The sequence below is a fragment of the Microcaecilia unicolor genome, chromosome 13 (assembly GCF_901765095.1).
Source record: "Microcaecilia unicolor chromosome 13, aMicUni1.1, whole genome shotgun sequence".
Lineage (NCBI taxonomy): Eukaryota > Metazoa > Chordata > Amphibia > Gymnophiona > Siphonopidae > Microcaecilia > Microcaecilia unicolor.
The window spans coordinates 8550430-8578131 of NC_044043.1; the positions used below are offsets into that span (position 1 = coordinate 8550430).

Sequence of the window (27702 nt, forward strand, 5' to 3'; positions counted from 1 at the left end):
CGCTTATATTCCACTTTTTCTATAGGCATCAAAGTGTGTCACAGTACCAAGAAAGTATAATACTAAAAAGAAAAAGTAAACTGTGTGTCAAATAAGTCTTCAGTAATTTCCTAAATAACACATAATTATACTCTTGTTGAATAAACAAAGGTAACAAGTTCCAGATCTTGCTCAATTGATAACAGAATGAGTTCTCGTAGTCTGATATTTAGATATTCAGCAGTCCTGAATACCAGTGGTAGCCTCCCCCCCCCGGACAAGCAATTTAACCAGCCAGGAGCCGTTTCTGGCTCATTAAATCACTTTGAATATCGACCCCTCAGTTTCTCTACCTCCGTCTGCTGGCAGGAAGGGATAACACCAGCTTAAGGGTGGTACAGACTGGCTGAAGGAAAGGAAATTAACAGGTATGACTAAATTTCACCTTTTTAGCCCCACCTTAAATTTCTGAGGGGAGCACTGTAGTTCAAGATTGGAGTGAAGGGTGTTCCACAATGCTGTTTTCACTTAATAACTATGTAGGTTTAAATAAAGTAAACCTCCAAATATAAGCAGTTAGCTGGTAATAACAGAGCAGCTGCATATAGGCAACCAAAGATCATATTCTACAATGGATGACATTAAACGTGGCTTGATATACTGCTTATTACATATTCAAATACATTTAGTTGACTTTTCCTGTTAATGAATCCATTGTTTTGAAAAAGGCAGGAGTAGCAGAACACCTTTTTGGTTAGACGGGCCAATCTGTTCCGGTCTCTAAGCTTTCTAGTTGCTGATGCTATGTTGGACTTTAACCTTCGATCTATTCAACAATATGGCTATACTCATCAGAAAGAATGGTGGAGCTGGCATGCTAAGAATGAAGTTGTGGATGATGGTCTGAGTGCAGATACTAGGATATCAGACTTTTTTAAAATCTAGAATTGCATAATTACCATTGAGCAGAATGAGCTATAAATAATTTGTCAGCTGTAAACCATTGGTGTGATATACCTCAGCACCATCCAGACCAAAAGCATATTTGGCTTGCCTGATTTATTTTAGTTTCTTCTTGTTATCATCTCCAGGTATGACACGTGATGACCTCTTCAATACCAATGCAACAATTGTGGCAACCTTGACCGAAGCCTGTGCCAAGCACTGCCCAGAGGCTATGATATGCATCATCGCTAATCCAGTAAGTGGGAATGTTTAATTTGGGAGAACTTGAAGCTGTATCAAATTCTGCATTAGGGTTAGGAGCGCTCTCCACTGTTGCTTCTGAAGAAGCAGACAGCACAGCACTGATAGGTCTTAATTAGAGGTAAGAAACAAATGTGTGAGAGAGAGGTGCTTAATCTTAGAAATTGGAGAAGAACCTCGTTTGATAATTAGAATGAATGAGGCATACTGATTTCAAAATTTACTTGAGGTCTGTCTTGTAATTTGCATGGTACCTGAAGTTAGGGTTTCTCCCCCTAGCTGAGCCTGTTACAAGACATGATTTATCTTGGGGGAAAGAGCTCTAGAGCACTCGCTACTGTTTATAATTTAAGAGCAGGTGCTGTATTTATAAGTTTTAGGATATTAATTTCTCCACCAATCGCCAAAGGTGATAATTGCAATAAATTAAATAAATTAAGTATATATAAAAGATACCATATACTCAGAACACAAAGAGACCGTATTTTTAGCTTCAAAAAGGTTGATTTAATATACAATTGCACACGAGAGGTAGGTTTTAAGAGATCTTTACAGATAATCTGTGCTTAAGTAAGGTAGAGTAGCAGGTCTAGATCAAAGTTATAACTTACAAAGCAGTCTGTTGCAAAAGCATTTTGTGGTCCATTGAAGAGCCATGAGGCAGGTGGACTGCAGATCAGGAGCAAGGCATCTGGATTGGTGCTGAAGAGAGAATCTCCTGGAGGGAGAGTCTTGAAGAGAGAGTCTGCTTCTTGGGGAAACAGCTTGTCCTTTTATACTCTTACTTTGCAGGGAAGCAGGCCATGTGCATCTGGTTGCTGGCTTCCTGGTTTTTTGCACACGACCCCTGAGTCCTGGTCTCATGTTTGCACACGACCCCTGAGTCTTGGTCTCATGTCTTATGACATCACGAGACTTGCTGTCTGGATTTTGCTGGCAAATGGTCTTTTGATGTACAGGGCTTCCTGCTTGATTCTCTGTGATAGATAAGATGTGTCTGGGACAGCCAGCAGGTGCCCTTTGTCTTTAAGTTGGATTTCACACCTTTCCCACCTGCTTGTCTCCTTGCCTCTACTGGTTAGGTCCAATCTTTCTTGTGTTGATCAGAGGAATAGAGTCAATTTAAAACTTTAAAGCAGTCTTAAGTCTTTTGTTTAAGGAATGAGAAAAGGCAAGGTGAGGTCCCTGCAACTGCAGCAGTACCTTTGTCTTTTAAATATTCCCCAAAGGGAGAGGGAAGAGGGCTTTTGGAATGAAAGCCAGTTCTGCTGCAGTGTATTTTTAAAAGCTGCACAAATATATTGGTGTATATATATGTATCTGATCCAACACAGCATCATGCTACACATTTAATTCTGATGATTGGCTTATACCATAACAAGCCCATGCATACTGAATTGTTTGGTGGGTAGATCAAGTCTTTAAGTATGAGTGATGGTGAGTGCTCTTTTTGATCTGTGAGATTTAGCCATGCCTTTCTCTGGACATGTTGGAGGTCTGCTGGAAGTAATACTTAATAAAAGCAAATAGAAAGTTGCTGATTGTTTTGCATGTGCTTGATTGTCTTGTGACTTCATGCATTAGGCCTACTTCCGCTTCTACAGAGCTGTGGACTGAGTATAAGGGCAGTGCCAGATAAACTAGACAGGAAATCAAATGGCCACTTTGTAGAGGGGTTTCATTGAAATGCTTTTCCAAGAAGTTGGGATATTGGACCTTCAGTCCGTGCTCTACCTGTGAAGCATTTTGAAAAAGAACCGTTTGTTTATAAGTACTTAAAATATGGTATATCAAACTGACGGCAGATAAAGACCTGAGTGGTCCATCCAATCTACCCAACAGTCACATTCATTAGCAATTCTAGATTAAATCAACAATGAACGTGATATTATATACTTGATCATGGTCTCTCTCTTTGTTGTTCTGGGACATAAACCGTAGAAGTTCACCCGGCTCTGTCCTTGTGTTCCAACTAGTGAAGTTGCCATCAAATCCTATCCAAATCAGTCTTGTCATTTGTGGGACACAGACCGTATAAGTCTGTCCAGCACTGTCCTCTCATTCCAAGTTCCTGGAGTTTCCGTTGAAGCTCTCTCCAGCCCATCCTAAACTGGATTGCTATATGTCACACTCACTGTACAATCACAAAAGAGAGGGAATACAGTATACAAGAACAACCAAACAAACCAAACACTTGGCCTTCAGGATTGAGAAAAATGTAGTTCTTTATTTATAATGGAGACCCGACACGGTCCGTGTTTCGGCGTACAATGGAATGGGAGCTTGAGAGTCCTGAGGAGCACAGCACCTGAGGGTAATATAACCTGATTGTTCATTCCACATCTTTGTCAACTTATTATCTTGCTGACCTATAGGAGTCCCTTGACCCCTGATGCAGGCGTTTGTACGCTGAAACACGGACCGTGTCGGGTCTCCATTATAAATAAAGAACTACATTTTTCTCAATCCTGAAGGCCCAGTGTTTGCTTTGTTTGGTTGCACTCACTGTACAAGCCAGCCCAGCACCGGCCTTAGTTGATACAAGCTGAGTTGTCATCTAAACACCACTTGATATACAAACATATATGCAACCCTTTAAGTTTTGTTTTGTTTTTTTATGCCATTCATGTTCTAATTAGAGATCCTCTGTGTTCATTCCATGCCATTTTGAATTTTGCCACAGGTTTTATTTTTCCTCCACCACCTCCCTGGGAGAAAGCGTTCCAGACATCCACCACCCTCTCCATGAAAAAGAATTTTCTGACATTACTCCTAAGTCTACTACCCCGCGACCTGAATTCATGTTCTCTAGTTTTACCATTTTCCCTTCTCTGGAAAATATCTGTTTCTATATTAATACCTTTCGAGTATCAAAGCGTCTGTATCGCATCTCCCCTGTCCCTCCTCCTCCTCTAGGGTAAACATATTCAGGTCTTCCAGTCTCTTTTCATGTCTTTTGGTGCAGTCCCCTTATCATTTCTGTTGCCTTCCTCTGGACTGCCTCAAGTGTTCTTACATCTTTAGCTGGATATGGCCTCCAAAACTGAACACAGTACTCCAGGTTGGGGCCTCACCAATGACTTGTATAGGGGCATCAATACCTACCTCCTTTCTTCTGCTGGTTAAACCTCTCTCTATACAACCTAGCATCCTTCTGGCTACAGCCACTGCCTTGTCACACTATTTTGTCACCTTCAGATCCTCAGATACTATCGCTCCAAGATCCTTCTCCTTATTTGTGCATATCTGCCTCTCACTGCCTAACACATATATCTCCCTTGGATTTCTACTCCCTAAGTACATCACTCAGCACTTTATGCATTGAATTGCCAAACATTAGACCATTCTTCTAACTTTTGCAGATCCTTTTTCATGTTTTCCACTCCTTTCATGGTGTCCAATGTATTACAAATCTTGGTATCATCCGCAAAAAGGCAGACCTTACCTTCTAACACTTAGGCAATGTCGCTCACAAATATATTGAACAGAATTGCCCCAGCACCAATCGATCCACCGAGTGAATTCCATTAACCACCACTCTCTGGTGTCGTGTCTGTCAACCAGTTCCTAAACCAATTCATCACTTTTGGTCTTACCTTCAGCCTGTCAAATTTATTCAAAAGCCTCCTATGAGGAACTGTGTCAATGGCTGTGATGAAATCTAAGTAGATTACATCTAGTACACGTCCTTGATCCAGTTCTCTTGTCTCCCGGTCAAAGAATTCAGTCAGATTCGTTTGGCACAATTTACCTTTGGTAAAACCATGTAGTCTCAGATCTTGTAACCTATTGGATTCCAGGAAATTCACTATCCTTTCCTTCATTAGTGCTTCCATTACTTTTCCAATAACCGGTGAGGCTTACCGTGGCATCCTTTCTCTCTGATAGTGGACAGTCTGACTTGTAAGTACATGACAGATCCCAAAAAGTAGATCAAATTTCTCATATCTCATTTCAAGGATGTGATTTTTTTTTCCCAGGCCTATCTGGCTATTATGCCCTCTTCCTCCAGGAACTTGTCCTTCTTCGAGGACAAGCAGGCTCTCATATTCTCACTTGTGGGTAGATGCCAATCCGTGTTGTCCGGTCCGACATTTATGCCTAAGTTAAAAAGCAGAGCTTTGTGAAGCACAAGCCGCACTCCACTGCACATGCGTGAATGCCTTCCCGCCCGCCGCGAGAACTTGGTCCTCTCAGTTTTGTGTTTTCCGAGTGAAGAGTAGCTGCGTTTGTTTGATCTCTCTTCACTCGTCCGGGTTAGAGCTTTTTCAGGGTGCTTCTGGCCTTTATTTTTCTTCTTTTCTTTCGGTTTGTTTCTTTTAAAAATTTATTAAAAAAATTTTTTTTTTTAAAAAAACCTATATTTGTTTAGTCTTTTTGCCTACATTTAAGTTTCCTTTTATTTTCAATGTGGGCTGCTTTTAGGCCCTACTCCGGTCGGGAACCCCTTTTTTCGTGCCTTTGCCCCTTTTTCAGGTACCATCGAGCCGTTTGATTTGGCTGGTGAGGTCTTCCTGTCTGTGTACACAAAGACTCCCAGTGACTTCAAGCATTTTACCTGGTGCAACCAGACCATCTCTGGAAAAGTCACCCATTCTTGCTGTTCAGTGTCTTGGGCCCAACCATAGCCCTGCTGTGTTCTTTGCCTTCATATGAAGACGAAAACCCAGGTTTCCCGGGAGGCTCAAATTGAAAAGATTTTTGGAGCCAGGTCCGGTTCCTCAACGTTGGCATCGAGATCGGAGGCATTGGCATCAATGTTGAGGAACAAGGCACCCGAGAAGTCTCAGTTCTGGGAGGACCACTCTCCCTCTATCCAGGAGGTGCCAATGTGATTGTCTCCAAGCAGCTGAGATCCTGCTCCCATATCGGCCCCAGCAGTTCTGTAACCTGTGCCTCTGTTGACGCCCCAGCTTTTCCCGATGTCAGTCCTCGATGAGTGCATCCGGGCCTTGCTCCCTGAACTGCTTGATGGCCTCATGCAGTGATGTGCTACGGTATCGGGTGCTTGCGCCTGCCGTACTTCCCGCTGCGGCCCCGCCTGGCCCTCAGCCTCCGGTGCTGCTTGCGGCCCTGGTGTCGACTGCCACCCAGACTAGCACCCCCCTCCCCCGATGTTGGAGTAAGCTTCGCTGAAGTCTAGGTGGGAGCCGTTTCTCAACGCCACTTTTGAGATCATGGTTCCTCTGCATTGAGGCAGGCTCGGTCTCGGTCATCTAGTAGGGAGATTTTATCTTACACTGAGGAGGAGCGCTTATGGGAATCAGAGGAGGATCCCAGATACATTTCCTCTGACGAGTCTTGTGGGATCTCTTCTGACCCCTCTCCATTACCTGAGAGGAGACCATCTCTACCCGAGAGCCTCTTCCCCATCTTTTGTGAGGGAAATGGCTGATGGTACTCCATTCCCTATAAGAAGTGGAGGATGAACTCAGGGCCAAGATGCTCAAGGTCCTGGACTATACCTCCCCTTCTAAGGAGGCTGTGGTGGCTCTTCTCCACAAGATACTCAAAGCAGTCCTCGTTAGGAACTGGGCATCCCTTCTGTCGATCCCTGTTGTCCCCAAGAAGATTGACACCAAGTACTGGATCCACAGTGAGCCTGGGTTTGTGTGGCCTCAGTTGCCTCACGACTCCATGATGGTGGAATCTGTTCTCATAAGAGCCAGGAGTACTAGAGACTATGCCTCGACTCCTCCAGGCAGAGAAGCTAGAACCCTGGATTCTTTTGGGAGAAAGATGTACCAGGCCTCTTTGCTCATCTCCCACATTCAGTCATACCAGCACTTCACGAGCGTTTACATGTGGAACTCAGTGAGACAGCTGTCTGACTTGGCCAATACGCTCCCTCCGGAGCAGGTTGAACCTTTTCGCCAGTTGGTCAAGCAGCAGAAGGTGTGTCGAAAAGTTCTTGGCCAGGGGCACTTACGACACTTCTAATGTGGCATCAAGGATCTCTGCTCAAAGTATAGCAATGTGCAGACTCTCATGGCTGCATGTTTCTGACTTGGAACATTCTGTTCAGCAGAGGTTGGCAGATGCCCCTTGCCGGAGGGATAATCTTTTTGGAGAGAAGGTTGAGGAGGTCGCTGACCAGATCAAGAAACACACTGGTACTATCTCTTCTCTCTCCCACTGGACGCCTTCTGCATCTACCTCCTCATCTAGGAGGTTTTTGGCAAGTCAAGGAGTGGTTCTGCTACTACTACTTGAGGCATAGGTACACTCCGGCTTGCCAGCCTGTTCAGTCTTGGTCCCAACGCATTCGTTCTCGTCAACATTGTGCGCCTAAGGCCCTGCTGCTTCCCAGTCAAAGCAAGGGATGAGTTTTTGACTGGCTCCAGCAGATCATAGCTGCCAGTACAAGTATCTGTTACGTACGACTTGCCAGTCGTGGGGGAGGTTAAAATTTTTTCACCAAAGGTGGACTCTCATAACCTCTGACCTTTGGGTCAGATACACCCTCAATTGGCATTACAAACCTCCAAATTGCCCACCGAGAGTTCTCAGCACAGGCAGGTGCTTGCAGAGGAACTCTCTGCCCTTCTGAAGGCCCATGAGGTCGAACCCGTTCCACCAGGGGAAGAAGGGCAGGGATTCTATTCCAGGTACTTGTGACAACGAAGACGGGGGATGTGTCCCATCCTAGACCTAAAGGCCCTGAACAGTTTTCTAGGCTGAGGAAAGTTCAGGATTGTTTCCCTGGGCACCCTTCTCCCAATGATTCAGAAAAACGATTGGCTATGCTCTCTGGACTTAAAGGACGCGTATACTCATATCCCGATACTTACATAGCATAACATAAGAACATACGAGTAGCCATACTGGGTCAGACCAGTGGTCACAGAGTTAAATGAACCTGTTCACCAGAATGATTAAAATCACTGAACTACTATAAATTCATGGAAATGAGAGTAAGCTTTTCTCTCATTTTAATTAAATCTTGGAAGGGCCCATCTAAAATTGTACAGCTTACTGGGGACGTAGAGTTCAATCAGACATAGCTATTAATGATATTTTTGGAACCTATTATAAGATTCTATACACTGCCAACACTGAAGAACAGCTTGAAGGAACAATATACCTAGATAATCTAGATCTACTCACAATGTCTTCGGCTCAGCATACACTATTGAGTGCCCCTATAAACATTGATGAACTTCAGTTAGTGATACAACAAAATGCACTTAGAGAGGCACCAGGCCCCAATGGCTTTTGTGCTGAATTTTATACTTAGAGGCCATTGACCTGTCTCTGGTCAACCTGTTTAAATATATTTATTTCCAGACTCTCCACAGATGGCCCAGATGATAGTGCTGTTAAAACCAGGTCGAGACTCGTTGGATCCATCCTCCTATCACCCTGTATTGCTACTAAGTTACAAAGCAAAACATATTGCCAAAATATTGGCAGACAGACTTGCCCGGGTGTTGCCCTCATTGGTTGGAGTCCTAAATCAGCTCTTTGAGAGGCTGAATAGCGACAAAGAACAGAGCAATTCTACCGTCTCTGGAGGTGGTTCAAAACAGGGCTTGCCTTCTCTGCTCATTATATTGGATGCAGAGAAGGCTTTTGACCACATCTCGTGTGAAGTTTTATTTGACATCTTGCGGAAATATGGTATAGATGATATTTTAGGGATGCAGTGGGAGTCTTGAACTCAAACCCTGAGGCCATTTTGAGTGTGAATGGGGTGTGCTCCAGACCTTTTCACATAAGAAGAGGCACAAGATAGGGATGTTCACTCTCCCCACTATTTGTTCTTACCTTGGCCTCCTTGATTAGGGATATTAAAGTCAACCGTGAGATTCAAGGAGTAAATTTAAAACTCTGATTTTAAGATTTCAGCATCTGCTGATGAACCTCCAGGTTCATACAGTCAACTCTTAGTCTCCTTTCCTGCTTTGATGGAAACATTTGGGAATATGGAGATTACTCAAGCTTTACATTACATTTTGCTAAATCTCTGGCACTGGCTTCTAAGGATAATATCACCTGGAATGGTGCAGTACCACTTAAATAGGCATCCCAATCTTTTTAGATATTTAGGGGTGCAACTAACTATGAGGGCATCACAATTGTACTGTCTCAACATCAGTAATCTTCTTGAGTTGTCTGGATGGAGGCATCTTCCTCTCAGTCTGCATGGTAAAGTTCAGTCCGGATGACGAAGTTCCTAGATGTTACCTTTGAAATTGATGAAAATAAAGATCACTATTATTTTCACCAGTACATTTTTAGATTTTTTTTTTTGTTTCTTTTATAATTTTTCTTTTTCTATATTCTTCTCCTTATGACCGTGGCTTGCTCTCCCCTGCACAACTGACGTACCTTCTACAATGCTATTATCATGAATCATTCTTTGGCTATTTTAGCTCTATTTATTGGTCAAAGCTCTTTTTATTTTTGATATTTTACAACAGTTTATTTTAAATGTATAAGTTTGCTTTCCAGCACGTTAGCATTCTTTAGTGATTTTTGTATGTTTTGGTGGCCTTTACACAGGTCGGTCTGGTTCTATATGCGTTTTGTGTTTATTTATTTGTTGCATTTGTATCCCACACTTTCTCACCTTTTGCAGGCTCAATGTGGCTTATGTGGTGCCGTAGAGGCGTTCGCCAACTCCGGTGGAGAGGCAGTTACAAAATGATGTTGTGGTCGAAAAGGTTCATGTGTTGCAGACACATTGGGAGTTGTGGGGGAGAAGGGTTATATAGCGTTCATTGCAAGCTTTTGTTTCGTTTCGTTGTGTTGCAGGGTTCCGGTACTTAAGTTGGGTTGGTAGGGTAAGCCTTTTCGAACAGGTTGGTCTTTAGTAATTTCTGAAAGTTAAGGTGGTTGTACGTTGTTTTCACTGCTTTTGGTAGTGCGTTCCACAGTTGTGTATTTATGTAGGAGAAGCTGGATGCATAAGTTGATTTGTATTTGAGTCCCTTGCAGCTTGGGTAGTTGAGGTTTAAGTATGTTCGTGTTGATCCAATTGTATTTCTGGTTGGTAGGTCTATGAGGTCTGTCTTATATCCCGGGGCTTCGCCGTAGACACTTTTATGGACCAGGGTGCAAATTTTGAAAGCGATACGTTATTTGATTGAGAGCCAGTGTAGTTTTTCATGGAGGCGTTTTGTGCTTTCTAATTGCATTTTTCCATATATAAACCTGGCTGCCGTGTTTTGGGCAGTCTGATGTTTCTTTAGGATTTGTTCTTTGCATCACGCATAAAGCCCATTACAGTAGTCGACATGACTTAATACCATTGATTGTGTCAGTTTGTGAAATATTTCCCTTGGGAAGAGTGGTTTCAATCGTTTGAGTTTCCACAGTGAGTGGAACATTTTCTTCGCTGTGGATTTGGCTTGATTTTCTAGTGTTAGGTTGCAGTCCAATATGACACCGAGGATTTTCAGACTTTCTGAGATAGGGAGGGTGTGATCTGGGGTGTTGATGCTTGTGGGGTTATATGTATTGTATTGGGATGAGAAGATAAGACAGTGTGTTTTTTCTTTATTGAGTTTTAGTTGGAATGCGTTAGCCCATGAATCCATGATGTTCAGCTGAGTTTGATTTTGTTGGTGATTTCTGTCCAATCGTTTTTATATGGAATGTATATTGTGACATCGTCTGCGTATATAAAAGGGTTAAGGCCTTGGTTGGATAATGCCTTGGCTAGTGGGGTCATCATTAGGTTGAAGAGGATCGGTGATAGTGGTGATTCTTGGGGTACTCCACAGTCTGCTTTCCATGGTGATGATATGTTGGAGTTTGATTTCACTTGATATGTTCTTGTAGTTAGGAAACCCTTGATCCAGCTCTTCCGAAATAGTCTAATAGTCTTATTAATATATTATGGTTTACTATGTCAAATGCACTGAACATGTTGAATTGGAGAAGGGATGCTTTTGCCTGTTGCTGTTTCCTGCTTGAATTTGGCTAGGAGCGTAATTAATATTGTTTCAGTCCTATGGAGGGTGCGAAATCCTGATTGTGATTCATGTAGTATTGAGAATTTGTTTATGTAGTCTGTAAGTTTGGTTACCAAGCTTTCCATCAGTTTGACTACCAGTGGAATTGATGCTACTGGGCGGTAGTTGGTGATTTCGTTTGATTTCTTTTCTTCGGATCTTTGAATGTAGAAATGTTTAAAAGAAACTTATCATCAAGTAGCTAGTTAAGCAGTGGGCCATTTGGCCTTGAAACATTGTCTTTTGTATTGTAGATTGTATCTTGAATCTGTATTTCTCTTAGTTCTTACAGCTGACTATGCCAGCCTGGTCATTCTGTCCCTTATTTATAAACCTAGTTGCTTCTCAGTTGGCTCACTGAAGGTTCTGAAATTAAATATGACCAAAACCGAGCTTCTCATTTTTCCCCCCAAACCCACCTCCCCGCTCCCCCTGTTTTCTATTTCTGTTGATGGCTCTCTCATTCTCCCTGTCTCCTCAGCTCGAAACCTTGGGGTCATCTTTGACTCTTCTCTCTCATTCTCTGCTCATATCCAGCAGATTGCCAAGACCTGTCGTTTCTTTCTTTACAACATCCGAAAAATCCGCCCCTTTCTTTCCGAGCACTCTACCAAAACCCTCATCCACACCCTTGTCACCTCTCGTTTAGACTACTGCAATCTGCTTTTTGCTGGCCTCCCACTTAGTCACCTCTCCCCTCTCCAGTCGGTTCAAAATTCTGCTGCCCGTCTCATCTTCCGCCAGGGTCGCTTTACTCATACTACCCCTCTCCTCAAGACCCTTCACTGGCTCCCTATCCGTTTTCGCATCCTGTTCAAACTTCTTCTACTAACCTATAAATGTACTCACTCTGCTGCTCCCCAGTATCTCTCCACACTTGTCCTTCCCTACACCCCTTCCCGTGCACTCCGCTCCATGGATAAATCCTTCTTATCTGTTCCCTTCTCCACTACTGCAAACTCCAGACTTCGCGCCTTCTGTCTCGCTGCACCCTACGCCTGGAATAAACTTCCTGAGCCCCTACGTCTTGCCCCATCCTTGGCCACCTTTAAATCTAGACTGAAAGCCCACCTCTTTAACATTGCTTTTGACTCGTAACCACTCGCCTCCACCTACCCTCCTCTCTTCCTTCCCGTTCACATTGATTGATTTGATTTGCTTACTTTATTTATTTTTTGTCTATTAGATTGTAAGCTCTTTGAGCAGGGACTGTCTTTCTTCTATGTTTGTGCAGCGCTGCGTATGCCTTGTAGCGCTATAGAAATGCAAAATAGTAGTAGTAGGTTCTAATGAATACAAGTGACAGTAAATACTAAAATCTTGGCCATTTTTGCAGAGAACTGTTGCATCTCCTTGTATGTTGTAAAGATTTTGCACTGTGACATTTAACTGCAAGTTTCTAACACATTAATCTTGGGACTTTATTACTGTGCCACAGCACTTGCTTTTATTATAGTTCTTTATATGTATATAATTCTAGGTGAATTCAACAATTCCTATCACCTCAGAAGTGTTTAAGAAGCATGGTGTGTACAATCCCAACAGAATTTTTGGTGTCACAACACTGGATATTGTGAGAGCAAATACATTCATTGCTGAGCTCAAGGTAAGGCATGCTACACCCACTCCCATCTAGTTAAATGTTTTAAAACAATGCACTTTTAGCAATACGACAGTACATTTGAAAGGAATTAAGCATGCAGTTATAATATATGAGAGAGAGAGACACACACACACATATAATGTATATGTGTGTGTATGTCTATAAGGACTGCATCTCGATTAAAACTTTTAATCGTGATCGGTCACGCGGTCAACAGTTATCTCGTGATTAATCGCACGATTAAAGTTGGGCCTTAGCTGGCTGTTCATAGGAGGCACAGGGATGGGCAGGTGGGCACATTTCCTCTCCCTTCCTTCCCTCCCCACATTAGATATCATACCTTTGCTAGTGGGGATGAAATCTACTGCCAAAGTGACCCCCTTCCTCTTTGTGCTGCCTTAGCAGTGAGGAAGTCGGGGTGCCTCCAGCTGCCAATGCCGGCACTCCCTGAACAAACTGAGCATGCTTGGGGAGTGGAAGCGTTGGTGGCTGGAGGCACCCCACTGACTTCCTCGTGCCTGAGGCAGTATGAGGAAGAAGGGGGGTGACTCAAGAAGTGGATTTCATCAGCTGGTGGGGCTTCAGCTACCCCACCAGCCATTGAACAGGTACTGTAGCTTTGGGGGGTCCTTCACCCATTCTCTCTGTCTCATGTGCCCCCCCCCCCCCCCCTCGTGCCTTCGCTCAGATATATTCTCTCTCATATACACCTTTTCCTTCAATTCCCTTCACCCGCCCACCATTTCTCCCAGATTTCTTTCTTTCTTTCTTTCCCTCATCAGTTGTCTTGCAGTAAATCTTTGGCCAGCAGCGTATTGAAAGGCCCCCTTGGCCTGACCCGGCTCCAGCCTTTTCTGAAAATAGGAAATTGCATCAGAAGGGGGCGGGACAGGTCAGGAAAGGCCCGGTGCAGGCAGAGGCTGCAGGGTGAAGATTTCCTGCAAGGTAAACTGGGAGAGGAGGGGAGCAAGAAATACCAGATGGGGCGGGGTAAGGGAGAGTGGTTAATCATTAGTCATGATTAATGAGTAACAGATTAATTGCCTATATGTATGTATATAAGATATTGAATGAAAAGTTATACTTCCACAACTGTTGTTTAAATGAAGATATTGTAATGCTTGAAACATGCTCTTTTATTACTTGCATTTAGTGGGTCTTTTATACTAAGCTGTGTAGCGTTTTTAGCTCACGGTTGAAATTAGCTGGTGGTAAAAGCTGAGACCATTATATTCCTATGGGCGTCTTGGCATTTACAGCCAGATGACTTCTACCGCAAGCTAAAAACCACTACTGCAGACCCTCTTAAACTTTTCTACATAGTCACCACCATTTACCACATATTCTACCAATGAGGAATATGTTGTCTTAGTTGCGCACAGAAAGGAAAATTAACTATAAAAGATGCTTCAAGCAGATAGGTCTTTAGTAGAGCACAAAAAACAATGTAGTAATGTTCTAACCAAAGATGCCAGTTCCAAAGGTGCCAAAAAATGCTGAACTTCTGGTAGAAGCCCAGTGTTGTTTAAAAGGATGAGGGAATTCAAGATGGTCGCGCGTCTGAGGTGCTAGGAGGCTACACATGATAGCTCTCTGAAAATCTTTACAAAATACCGAAAAGACGGGGCCATCCTGCCTCCAATGCCCCGCAACGGCAAATTCCTTCTCTATAAGACATCCGTCCATTCCAGCTACACCGGTGTTATTGATGTCGGATAGCAGCCCGCTGATTAGCGCCGGAGCGAATGGAGGCCCGGAAGCTTCTCTGTAGCCCGATATCAGGACACCACCGCCACAACCTACGGGTTACAGCACACCAACCGAGGCGTCTCTAAACTTGCTTCCCAAGAATGGTGCGAGGGATTAGCTCTGACCGTTAGTAAGCTGAACGCCCAGATGGGAATACCGATTACACCGACTTCATCTAAGGTGGAGGAAGCTGTAAGTTGGAATCTGGAGAAAACACCGGAGAAAGAGGTACTATCCACACAATTTTCTTTTGATATAAATAAGCCATCTGAAGTAACAGTAGACTTCAGGAAATTATTAAAAACGCACTTGTTCGAAGAAACTTACAGTAAGAATCCTCCTTAATGACGTAATTATTCTATATCTAAACCAACCACTTACTGATCCCTCTGAATTGATTATATTAATCATATTATAATTTTTTGATCATATTTTACTACTTCTTAGTTTGAGTTATGTAAATCATTCTACAGATTTATCTTCCTCAATTCTTGTATAGTAATATGTTAAATTAGAACAAACTGTTATTCTGTTCATAATTATATCTTTTGCAACACAATCCTGCTTAAAATCGAAAGAGAAAAACGCCTATATTTCGCCCAAATCGGTATAATCAAAAGCCGATTTTGGGCGTTTCAACTGCAATCTGTCGCGGAAACGGGTAAAGTTGACGGGGGCACGTCGGAGGCGTGGTGAAGGCGGAACTGGGGCGTGGTTATCGGCCGAGGAGAGATGGGCGTCTTTAGCTGATGATTGGAAAAAAAAAAAAGGCGTTTTTACCGCGATTTTCACTTTTTTTTGGACCCTTTTTTTTCATGAAAAAGTGCCCCAACTGCCCAGATGACCACTGGGGGGAATCGGGGATGACTTCCCCGGACTCCCCCAGTGGTCACTAACCCCCTCCCACCAAAAAAAACCCCACTTAAAAAACTTTTTTCCCAGCCTGTATGCCAGCCTCAAATGCCGTACCCACCTTCATGACAGCAGAATATGTTCTATCCTCGGACAGCCTTTCCCTGGTTCTGATGTGGCTCTCAGGTGAGTGTGACACCTTTTCTGTTATGTGCACTGCAGAGTCACATCAGCAATGCATTGTGGAAGGTGTAGGGTATTGGGCTCCGTAATTCCACTAGCTTGTGGCAAATGCTCACGATGTTGGTAGTTGGTAGGCTGTACTCCCATGGTTTTTCCCCTGCTAACTGGGTCAGAGGGTGTCCAGTTTTGTTTCTGGTAGTCCATGAGGTAGTGGCCATTTTTGTAAGCCAGTTTTAGATCCCTTTCATGTGTTAGCCATGTTACAGAACTTAGTTCTTCCCTTGAATGTGGCTGAAAGAGGGCATTGTACAGCATTCTGCCAGCTCTGACCTACTGCTCATCTCAGTACCAGGGAGACTCCTTGACAGTGGGGCACAACCTCTGATCTACAGTTAACTGTGAGTAAAGGCGGTTATTCCAATAAAGGACGTTTTCGGAGAGATTAGTCTTCAGGTGTCAACTGGTGTGCCAATGTTATATAACAGCAACCAGTCCTAGAGGCCTGCGTGTATGCAGGTCCCTGGAGCACTTTTAGTGGGTACCGCAGTGCACTTAAGGCAGGCGGACCCAGACCCATCCCCCCCTACCTGTAACACTTGGCTGGTAAATGGGAGGCCTCCAAAACCCACTGTACCCACATGTAGGTGCCCCCTTCACCCCTAAGAGCTATGGTAGTGTTGTACATTTTGTGGGTAGTGGGTTTTGGGGGAGGGGGGTTGGGTGCTCAGCAGCCGTGGTAAGGGAGCTATGCATGTGGGAGCTGTTTCTGAAGTCCACCGCACTGACCTCTAGGGTGCCCAGTTGGTGTCCTGGCATATCAGGGGGACCAGTGTACTACGAATCGTGGCCCCTCCCACGACCAAATGGCTCGGATTAGGACATTTTTGAGCTGGGCGTTTTTAGTTTCCATTATCGCTAAAAAAAACAAACAAACGCCCAGCTGAAAAACGTCCATTTTTTCGAAAATACGGTCTGTCCCCCTCTTCACGTACCCGTTTTTGGACATAGATGCCCATGGAGATAGGCGTTCGATTATGCCCCTCAATGTAAGCCACATTGAGCCTGCAAATAGGTGGAATAATGTGGGGTACAAATGCAGAAAATAAATAAATAAAGCTAACCAGAAACAAGAATTGAATATATCTGATTTACTTGAGTCATCAGACAACGATCCAGTTATTCCAACAACACTGATTGCGACGGTAGCATTGCCACCAGACAAGTCTTGGTTAATGAAAATGTACTTTAAAAATAAGGACAAATTGTTTCTTGGTCAAAAAATACAGATATTTCCAGATGTCTCTAGGGAGACGAAAACAATTTCTTTTGATGAAACCGTGTGTTCTTCAGCTGGGAGCAATTTTCTTTCTTAGGTTCCCATGCAAATGTGTGGTAAAATACCAATTCTTTAAATATGTTTTTTTTTTATCCAGCTCGGCTAACAGCTTTCTTAGCGTCTAGGCAAAATAAAAGAGGTTTGAAAATGTCACCTTTCCTGAGATATAGCTAAATATAACACCGAAATACTGTAACCGCCAAACCCCTCATACCAGACAACACACTTTCACATATTTGGACCCCTCCACCCAGAGTACCCCAGGGTTCTCCGCTTTCTCCTTTGCTGTTTAACATCTTTATATGATTTCTGGATACTATTTCCTGGGAACAGGATGAGAATTTGTCTTTGTATGCTGACGATAGGTTCTTGCATATATCAACTTTGCCCATCTGCTTGAAGATCTCAGCTTGTGTATCAAAAATCAACAATTGGACGTCACATAATCTAAAATTTGAATGTGTCTAAAACTAATATTCGGTAGTTTACTAAGGATGATAAGCTTTTGCCTATATCTATTCCCCTGAGCTCAGGAGAAATATTACCTATCAAATCGTCAGCAAAGATGATAGGAGTTACTCTAGATCTTTTTCTTTCGATCTTCAGATAATTTGTACAAAAAGATTTTCTTTTGTCCTTAGTAATCAAACAAAATAAAACATGGAAAAGAAAATAAGATGATACCTTTTTTTATTGGACATAACAATACATTTCTTGATTAGCTTTCGAAGGTTGCCCTTCTTCCTCAGATCGGAAATAAGCAAATGTGCTAGCTGACAGTGTATATAAGGGTGGGAGGATGGGGGTGGGTCGGAGGTATGCATGGGGACATCAAAGCATATCATTGATATTCTAACAGGATGGGTGTGGATAGGTGAGGGGAGGGTGATCAACAGAGACATACAGCTTTATGATTTATAATGGGCTAGGAACCCCAGATCCTTGTTAAGTCCTTTCTGTTGGGTGTTAAAATATTCAATCATTCTGACTTCAAAGGTCTTACGTTCTTGTATGGTTTTAAAGTTACCTTTGAGGATTCTCACTGTGAAATCACTGGTACAGTGTCCTGGTCCTGTAAAATGTTGACCAACAGGCGTGGGAACCCTGCTGGCACCAGTATTGTTCATATGATGTCTATGTAAATTGAATCTTGTCTTAAGCATCTGACCTGTTTCTCCAATATAGCATCCTTCGTTACATTTTTTACACTGAATGATATATACCACATTGGAAGATGAGCAAGTGAAAGATCCCTTTATGTTGAATATCTTTCCTTTGTGGATGACTTTGGGGTCCTGTGAAATATTTTGGCATAGTTTGCAACTGGATAAATTACAGGGAAGTGTGCCCTTCTGTTCCTTTTCAGTCTGTGATGGCTACCACACTCCTCTACTTTTGTCCTTAGGAAACTCAAAACTATTTGTGCTTATTTTCCTGAAGACTCTCTTTTTTTGCCATGCTCTCTCAACAACTGGTCTTAGCTCAAATGGATTATTGTAATGCTGTTTATTCTGGGCTGTCTGCCAAGAATTTTAAGCAGGTACAAATATTACAAAACATGGCAGCTAGAATTGATATGGTCTTCCTCCATTTTGCTTCTTATTCGTGCTTGTATTGATTTTAAATATCTTGTTTTGTGTTTAAGGTTTCATACAGGTCTGCCACTGTGCATCTCAACAGTCTGATCACTTTTTATTGAGTTTTCTTTCTTTTAAACATATACGTGTAAAATATTTTTTTGAGTCTTCTTTCTTTGTTTCTGCAGTGCAGCTCTGGAATGGTCTTCCAATGCAGATAACATCTTTATAGTCTTATTCCCTTTTCAGGAAGCATCTGCAAATCTACCTTTTTGAAAAATATTTGAAGTGAACTTTCTTGTTTTCTCAGTATGCTCTGTTTAATGTAATCTTTTGCTGTGAGCTGCTTTGAACCTAAATTTAGGGATTAAACGGGTTAAAAGCAATCGGATTACATTTTTGGAAGTTCAGTACCTTTCCCAAATGTAACAGTGAGTTTGTAGGATTTCACCCCAGGCTATGCAGTTAGAACCTTGTGTTTCTGTAATGATTATGGCAAGTGAAATAATGGAGCCTTGAATTTTCTGCAGGGATTAGATCCGGCTCGTGTGAATGTTCCTGTTGTTGGTGGCCATGCAGGAAAGACAATAATCCCTCTGATTTCTCAGGTAAGCAGATGACCCTAGAGTTCATGTGTGCTGCCCTCACTCTTGCCAATTATCTAGAAGCAATACATGTCAGGACTTCTAAGATCTCAAACAGGAATTTAGCTGGAAAGAATGGAAAAAGATGTGTGTGGAGATTAAAAAGGCATCCATATGTGTGCTGGTCAAGGAGATTGCATATAAAATTCTGAGTCGCTGGTACTATACACCAGATAGGATAAAAATGATGTACTCCACCGCCTCAGATATATGTTGGAGGTGTGAAAAGGAGAAAGGGACATATTTTCATATATGGTGGGAATGCTTGATAATTCAGGATTTCTGGGAGATGGTTACGGGACTCATCACACAAGCGATACGAGTACAGTTTCCCTGTGAGCCTAAAGGTTGTCTGTTGGGTTACGGGAATACGGGAGGGAAGGTATGGCAAACTAGAATAAAGCGTATGAGCTTGGCAGCAGCTAATACAACAATAGCATTGAAATGGAAGCAAAGATCAGGCCCTACGAAACAAGATTGGACAGATAAATTATATCTCCTGATGGGAATGGAGAAATTGACAGATAAACATAAGTACATAAGTACATAAGTAATGCCACACTGGGAAAAGACCACGGGTCCATCGAGCCCAGCATCCTGTCCACGACAGCGGCCAATCCAGGCCAAGGGCACCTGGCAAGCTTCCCAAACGTACAAACATTCTATACATGTTATTCCCGGAATTGTGGATTTTTCCCAAGTCCATTTAGTAGTGGTTTATGGACTTGTCCTTTAGGAAACCGTCTAACCCCTTTTTAAACTCTGCCAAGCTAACCGCCTTCACCACGTTCTCCGGAAACGAATTCCAGAGTTTAATTACGCGTTGGGTGAAGAAACATTTTCTCCGATTTGTTTTAAATGTACTACACTGTAGTTTCATCGCATGCCCCCTAGTCCTAGTATTTTTGGAAAGCGTGAACAGACGCTTCACATCCACCTGTTCTACTCCACTCATTATTTTATATACCTCTATCATGTCTCCCCTCAGCCATCTCTTTTCCAAGCTGAAAAGCCCTAGCCTCCTTAGTCTAGTAACCTAACCACTACACCTCTATTCAGGAAATCTTGAGTGCCCCAACTTGACATTTCGTCCTTTAGATTGTAAGCTCCTTGGAGCAGGGTCTGTCCTTCTATGTTAAACTGTACAGCGCTGCGTAACCCCTCGGATGAGGATTCCACCTGCATTCAGGATTCCAAATCCAGCTACCAGATATCATACATGTCTGGAACGATATGGGGTGAAACAGACACGGTTTTTAGGAAACTTAACCAATTGTAACACAACCTTAGGAAATGGGACTCTGAAAAATCTGACCCTAACACGGTTCTCACAAGCTAGAGCAGACATATGGTGGTACTGTGGAACCCGCACTATCCGCCATACACTTCCTAACAATTGGACAGGCAGATGTGCCCTAGTCAAATTGGTCATTCCAATCATTATAGCATCCTTGCCTCCTCCTCATAGCAGCTCTTCCTCACGAGTGAAGAGAAATGCAATGCCTGGATCTTTTGATGATCGGGTCTATATAGATGCTATTGGAGTTCCAAGAGGGGTTCCTGATGAGTTTAAAGCCAGAAACCAGATAGCTGCAGGATTTGAATCAGTTTTCTTTTGGTGGGCGACTATCAATAAGAACCTTGACTGGATCAACTATATATATTACAATCAGCAGAGATTTGTGAATTACACTAGGGATGCAGTTCAAGGAATTGCAACACAATTAGACGCCACTAGCCGGATGACGTTGGAAAATAGATTAGTTCTTGACCAACTTCTAGCAGCGGATGGAGGGGTGTGCCAAAAGATAGGTACCCAGTGTTGCACCTTTATCCCCAACAATACAGCTCCAGATGGATCAATTACCAGAGCTTTAGAAGGCTTAACCTCACTGTCGCAAGAGTTGGCAGAAAACTCTGGCGTTGATACATCCTGGACAGGTTGGATGGATAGAGCGTTTGGTAAATGGAAAACATTTATCATTTCAGCAGCCACGACTATAATCATAGTGGTAGCAATTTTTGTTTTAGTAGGATGTTGCATAATCCTTGTGCTAGAGGCTTAGTAGAACGCTTAATTGAAACCGCAATAATGAAAAAGACAGTAGCGGGACAGTATACCCTGCACGAAAACCTCCTTCCTAACACCACAGGAGATAACCCATTGGACTCTCTCCCTTTGGGAAGGACCAATCGCTATGCAACTGTTAGAGACACTGGAGAGATGTCTGCAACTGTATAATCAGATGATAGCGCACAGGGATATAATGTAACCATATAAAGCTGTATAAGATGATATGATAAATTGTGCTAATCTATGCAAATGTATAATTAAGATATAATCAGTATATAACCAATGATTTTGTGATTTATAACAATATAAATATATTGACATACATAAGAATAAGATAGAACCTGCATATTAAAAGGTGGAAGAAAAATAGTATTATAATAACTATAAGTTTTAGTAGGATTGACATAATTGCAGTACTGCCAAGATGATACTTTCAAACCGCAAACTAAACAAATTGTACCAGTTGATCTTAAGACTCAGATAATTTTATGGCCTCATAGAATACCTTCTGGAACGGATGGTACCAAGGTACGTTAACCCTGGTGTCACCCTATGGGATAGGGTGAAGAGGGGAATGTTAATATATGGCCTAGCTTTAAGGCTACCACTGGAATAGTGATGGCCAGAGCTATGCAGCCTAGAACAACTGGAAAAAAATACTGACTAGGCCAAACAGCAAGCAAGTGATTTAATATTTGAGAATCTGCAAAAAGCAGGTCTGAACAATGAGTCCTGATACAAAATTGGTACAATTTTTAAATCCAATATAGCACTTGTAATGAAAGATCAGATGAATAAAATGGAGCTTATTAGTTTTGGTATACAATGATACAGAGGTAATACAGAGTTCATGAGAAAGGTATGAGACGTATTGCAGCCGGAAGATGTGAAACTGTTATCTCAACGCTTCCCAAAACATGTTGATAATTAGCAGTAGCTGAGAACCAAAGGAGGTGGGTACATCAGATAGCAGATCGCATGGGAAAGTATGATCTCAGGAAGTTGAGAAATATTAGGAGCTAGGTATCTCACCATTCACTTCTATGGAGAAGATAGAGTATAAAAGAGGGGAAATTTTGGCTTAGTTTGAGAGTCTTTTCTCCAAAGCTGTCAGACGGCGAAGCCCTGTGCGGTTGAAACCAGAATCTGATGTCTGTATTTGTATCAACTTGAAGACTTGTGTTTGGGTAAGAAATAAAATGTATCTATCTATCTAAACCTATCCCTGTCTTTATTATTATTGATTCTATCTTCTCTTTACCTTACATTTAGCCTACAAGGTAGATCATATACAAGTGACACTCAGTCTTTGCAGAAACTTAGACAGATGTTTAATAAGATTTATGTGGGAACATAAATGGCCCAGAGTATACCTAGATCCAGAAGAACAGAAAGCAGTATTTATGGGAATTAGTTTTCAATCCCCATGGGATTGGGTGACAATGGAGGTCAGAGAAACTATACAGAATCTGTTATATGAAATAAGTACCTTTAGTCCCCCGTATGACAGAGTCAGAAAGAGGTCTAGAAGAGGCAATTAAAAACAGGTTTTAACACGGATGCGGAGCCAGAGATTACGTCCATAAGCCCTGCAAGCACAAGTATACATCCATGCAGAAAAAAAAGCCCTGCATTAAGTGGAAATCTCGTGGTGTGCAGCAAGCTCAGCATCTTTCATCTCTATGAACGTCTCTAGTCCTAGGGTAATTTCTGCCAAGCTCCTGACACTCGCCTACAGGGAAAATATAAGCCTGGTGCAGAAGAATGGTCACAACTGGAAGGGATATTGAAAAAGGAAGAAGGAGACCGGGGTGGGTAGGGAAGAATAAAAGGGGAGGGGAAAATGACTGTTAACAAAGCCTGAATGTTACTGTTTTCTTTTCCTTTATTTTTGTATTCTGAAGGAGAATTGTTCTATATGACTTTGTAATTTTTGAAGCATTAATAAAAATTTTACAAGTTAAAAAAAAACAAATTTCAGGACTTCTCAGAATTGACAGACATACAGTCTGTTATGGAAAGTGATTCCATAACATTTGTAGCTTTTTGCATCAAGATTGGGTATGATGTAAATGTTTTTTCTATTTGTACTATGTAAATTACTGATGAAAAGGAAGGCTCAGAATGTAATTTATATGTAACAAGTGTAAGAAGGTGCTATGTAGGTATAGAATATTTTTTTTGAATGTCATTCCTTTCCTTATCTTTTTGGTCTCTGCCCCAGTCTCCCACACAGTTATTATATACTCGTGGCCAGGGGCGTATCTGCGTGGGGCCACAGGGGCCTGGGCCCCCGCAGATTTCGCCCTGGACCCCCCTACTGCCGCCGTGGGTACCTTTGCTGCTGCACGTTGTACATGAGTCTGACGTCCTGCACGTACAACGTGCAGCAGCGATGTCAGACTCAGTCCGAAACTGCATTCAGCTAGCAGCTTCTTTGAACAGCAGCACAGAGTGACGGAGGACGAATTCCGATGAACAACTTAAAAAACCTCGCAGCGGCAGGAGGAAGCGGACCTCGGCTGGTGGGGGTTGGGGGTCCCCCACCAGCAAAGGTACCCACGGCGGCAGGGGGGGGGTGGTCGGAAATGGCGGGGGGGGGGGCTATAATGTGCCCCCTCACTCTGGCTTCGGCCCCCGCTACCGCCGACTTTCAGATACGCCCCTGCTCGTGGCCATGGTGCAAGCAGTGATCAGAGGCTGCAGAGTTGTTGTTTTTTTAATTGAACAAAATAAGAGTTCATGACTGTTTCAAAGGCAGTGCATGCTTTGTAATGCTTCGGTGCAAGTAGTCAAGAGTATCAAGGTGAAGTTGAAGCAGTAGGTGAGACTTGATAACTAGCAGATCTATCCACTTCTCTTGCAGTGCACTCCGAAAGTGGAGTTCCCACAGGATCAGCTGGAGACCCTCACAGGTCGTATTCAGGAGGCTGGCACAGAAGTAGTTAAAGCCAAGGCCGGAGCAGGTCTGTTTCCCAAGACTTAGAAGTGGTAATCACTCACAAGATAAGGGAAAGCAGTTGTAGATTTACAGAGACTATAAAGCTGACATGGTTGTCTACTCAAGTGAAGGCAGCAATGAGCTCAGGCAGTTGGTAGAATGTACATCCTCTGTCCATAATGACCTTATTTTGTAGAAAACATTAGTGATACTTTACAGGTCTTCACATTAATGTCAGTACAGGCCCCCACCCCCTTTTTAAATATTTTTTAAAGCTCTGACAGATGTACTTATTCGGTTACAAGATCATCTGAGATCTGTATCGCTGTTTCTCAAGTTGAGCCTGGCATACCCTCCAGCCTGTCTGGTTGATTGGTGGATATCCTGGGGAAAAATAAAACTGGCTAGGAGGTGCACCAAGATGGGGTTTGGAAAAAGGTGGTCTGTAGAGGGTGGTTTTGTTTTTTGTCTGGCTCATTTTTCATACCTGAGCTTTCAGCCCTGTTGAACCTGCCTCTGGCTTGTTTGATACTGTTGGGTTTCCTTGGCATAGGATGACTGACCACATTCTGAAACAATCCCCAAACAAAGGCCCTGTGATACTTTACAGTGCATCTGTATTTTTGTCTCGCACACCGGGAAGATACACAGTTACAGGAGTCATGTTCAATAATTCCTCAGTGCCTTTTGTCATGTCATTGAGAAGGGCACAGAACTTTTCCTGTAAGCAGTGCTGTGCCTCACAGGTTCCCAGATCTTTCTACTGAAGAGCTGTGAAAAATGTGGCTCCTTTCCCACATGTGGGGGACTGGTGCATGTGTAAATTTGCAGACTTCATCCGCCCCCCTCCCCCCCCACAATTTTTTCCACATTGTGGATAGGCTTGAAGCTTTAATTTGTTCTGGTATAGTGTTGCCATTATTACAACTGGAGGACTGGTATCTTGCAGGTTCTGCCACCTTATCCATGGCTTATGCAGGAGCCAGGTTTGTCTTCTCCCTCTTGGATGCTATGAATGGAAAGGAAGGTGTGATTGAATGCTCCTTCATCCGGTCAGAGGAAACGGAGAGCCCTTACTTCTCCACACCGCTCCTACTTGGGGTATGTATGAAGACTTGTGAACACGTGGACAGGCTGGTGAGGGTGGGGGGAATCTGGAAGTGTGCTTGATAATTAAGTATGTATTTAGTTATCACCCACACTGGGAGGGAAACGGGTCCTACTAAGAAGTATGGATCATCAGAAATATATTAAAAAGGATAGTTTATTATTTAGCAAAGCAATACAGATAAATAGCAAACAGTGTAAAAGATTTCTAGCATACTTTCAAAAAAAATTCCTAATATAGCTAGTAAGCGTGTTGCCCTTGATCCAAAACACTCCAACTTCTGGTAAAACCCAACTGTCTAACCCAGATGTAATATGATCACAGAGCTTAAAATATATGACCTGTAGGTATCTGTCTTCTCCTTGATGGTAGTGGGATAAGCAGCAGGCCTGGTCACAGGAGGTGGTACTTCCTGGCTAGTCTATGCATGTTCTGGTCATGAAATTGCTATGGACATTGGCTGCAAGCCTTTGTTGTGATTCTAGGCCCAGTCAATAGAGATGGTCACTGTGTCATCTCCACATATCCCCAAGTAGTCTGGAACTGTATAAATAATAGTCCCAAGTTCTCCTTCATTCTGCCAGGCTGGTTCTTTTTTTTAATAATTTTCAAAATTACAATCCAAGCAAACACACTTGTACAGAAAGTAGTTAAATACGGATTCATTTAAAGGAAATATTATAGGAGAGCAGGGGAGTAAATACAGAACAGACGGAATCATTCCCCTATTTATATTTAAACCACTAAAGTCCACAAATACGATTCAAGATTTACGGATTTGGAGATTTAAAGCTCAATTAACATCATAATTAAAGGAAAAACAGAGCAAAAAAAATGTGAAGCGGCAAGAAAATTCAGTGAGATGCTTAGGTTAAAAAAAAATACACATCTACACTTCTTCCCTTGGTTCATTAATCTCATCCCATGGCTTTTCCTACCATCTCTATGCTGATGACTCCCAAATCTACCTTTCTACCCCTGATATCTCACCTTGCATCCAAACCAAAGTTTCAGCGTGCTTGTCTGACATCGCTGTCTGGATGTCTCAACGCCACCTGAAATTAAATATGACCAAAACCGAGCTTCTCATTTTCCTCCCCAAACCCACCTCCCCGCTCCCCATGTTTTCTATTTCTGTTGATGGCTCTCTCATTCTCCCTGTCTCCTCAGCTCGAAACCTTGGGGTCATCTTTGACTCTTTTCTCTCCTTCTCTGCTCATATCCAGCAGATTGCCAAGACCTGTCGTTTCTTTCTTTACAACATCCGTAAAATCCGCCTCTTTCTTTCCGAGCACTCTACCAAAACCCTCATCCACACCCTTGTCACCTCTCGTTTAGACTACTGCAATCTGCTTCTTGCTGGCCTCCCACTTAGTCACCTCTCCCCTCTCCAGTTGGTTCAAAACTCTGCTGCCCGTCTCATCTTCCGCCAGGGTCGCTTTACTCATACTACCCCTCTCCTCAAGGCCTTCACTGGCTCCCTATCCGTTTTCGCATCCTGTTCAAACTTCTTCTACTAACCTATAAATGTATTCTCTCTGCTGCTCCCCAGTATCTCTCCACACTCGTCCTTCCCTACACCCCTTCCCGTGCACTCCACTCCATGGATAAATCCTTCTTATCTGTTCCCTTCTCCTGTACTGCCAACTCCAGACTTCGCGCCTTCTGTCTCGCTGCACCCTATGCCTGGAATAAACTTCCTGAGCCCCTACGTCTTGCCCCATCCTTGGCCACCTTTAAATCTAGACTGAAAGCCCACCTCTTTAACATAGCTTTTGACTCGTAACCACTGCCTCCACCTACCCTCCTCTCTTCCTTCCCGTTCACATTAATTGATTTGATTTGCTTACTTTATTTATTTTTTGTCTATTAGATTGTAAGCTCTTTGAGCAGGGACTGTCTTTCTTCTATGTTTGTGCAGCGCTGCGTATGCCTTGTAGCGCTATAGAAATGCTAAATAGTAGTAGTAGTAGTAGTAGTGTAGTCTAACTATGCATTTGCATTGGTAATGCAGGAAGAAAGAAGCACCCAGCTGTTGTACTCCAGGTCTACTTAAAAGAAATTGACGGCCTCTTTTTTTTTTTGGGGTCTCTTTTGTCACGTCCGGAAATATTTTTATTTTCAATCCATAAAAGTCTTTGTTTCTATTTTTAAAGAACAATCGCATTATCCATCCTTTGTCAGGTGGCAGCACCACCGTGGCAATCAACGTAGAAGAAAAAACGTTTTCAGAATCCAAAGATTCTAGTAGTGATGTCACATCTAAGGGGGATTCTGAAGATTCACGCTCGCCTGGTGTTTGCTCCGGCAAGTAATATACTTGTAGAAACGGAGGAACTGCGTCATCAGGAACTTGAAGTATATCTTTCATATATTTTAATAACATTTCTTTAGGACACATTGTTTTAATCCTTGGAAAGTTAATAAACCTAAGGTTATTACTTCTCTGGTTGTTTTCTAAGACTTCACTTTTCCTGCGCAAGCTCATCAA

General features: G+C 42.7%; 1 protein-coding gene and 1 long non-coding RNA gene across 2 annotated transcripts in view; one reads left to right on the forward strand and one right to left on the reverse strand.

The window, feature by feature from the left end:
- MDH2 (malate dehydrogenase 2) overlaps positions 1–27702 on the forward strand; it is a 72622-nt gene that overhangs the window by 25087 nt on the left and 19833 nt on the right. Inside the window, exons 4-8 of the mRNA XM_030185917.1 lie at positions 1071–1180; positions 12625–12750; positions 18975–19052; positions 24029–24128; positions 25053–25204. Of these exons, the coding sequence (XP_030041777.1) occupies positions 1071–1180; positions 12625–12750; positions 18975–19052; positions 24029–24128; positions 25053–25204 (566 nt within the window). The remainder of the gene's footprint in view (positions 1–1070; positions 1181–12624; positions 12751–18974; positions 19053–24028; positions 24129–25052; positions 25205–27702) is intronic.
- LOC115456680 lies at positions 4127–15852 on the reverse strand. Its single transcript, XR_003939904.1, has 4 exons — positions 15842–15852; positions 8790–8791; positions 6646–6650; positions 4127–4265 (listed from the first exon to the last, which is right to left on the reverse strand). It is a non-coding gene; the product is annotated as an uncharacterized LOC115456680 (long non-coding RNA).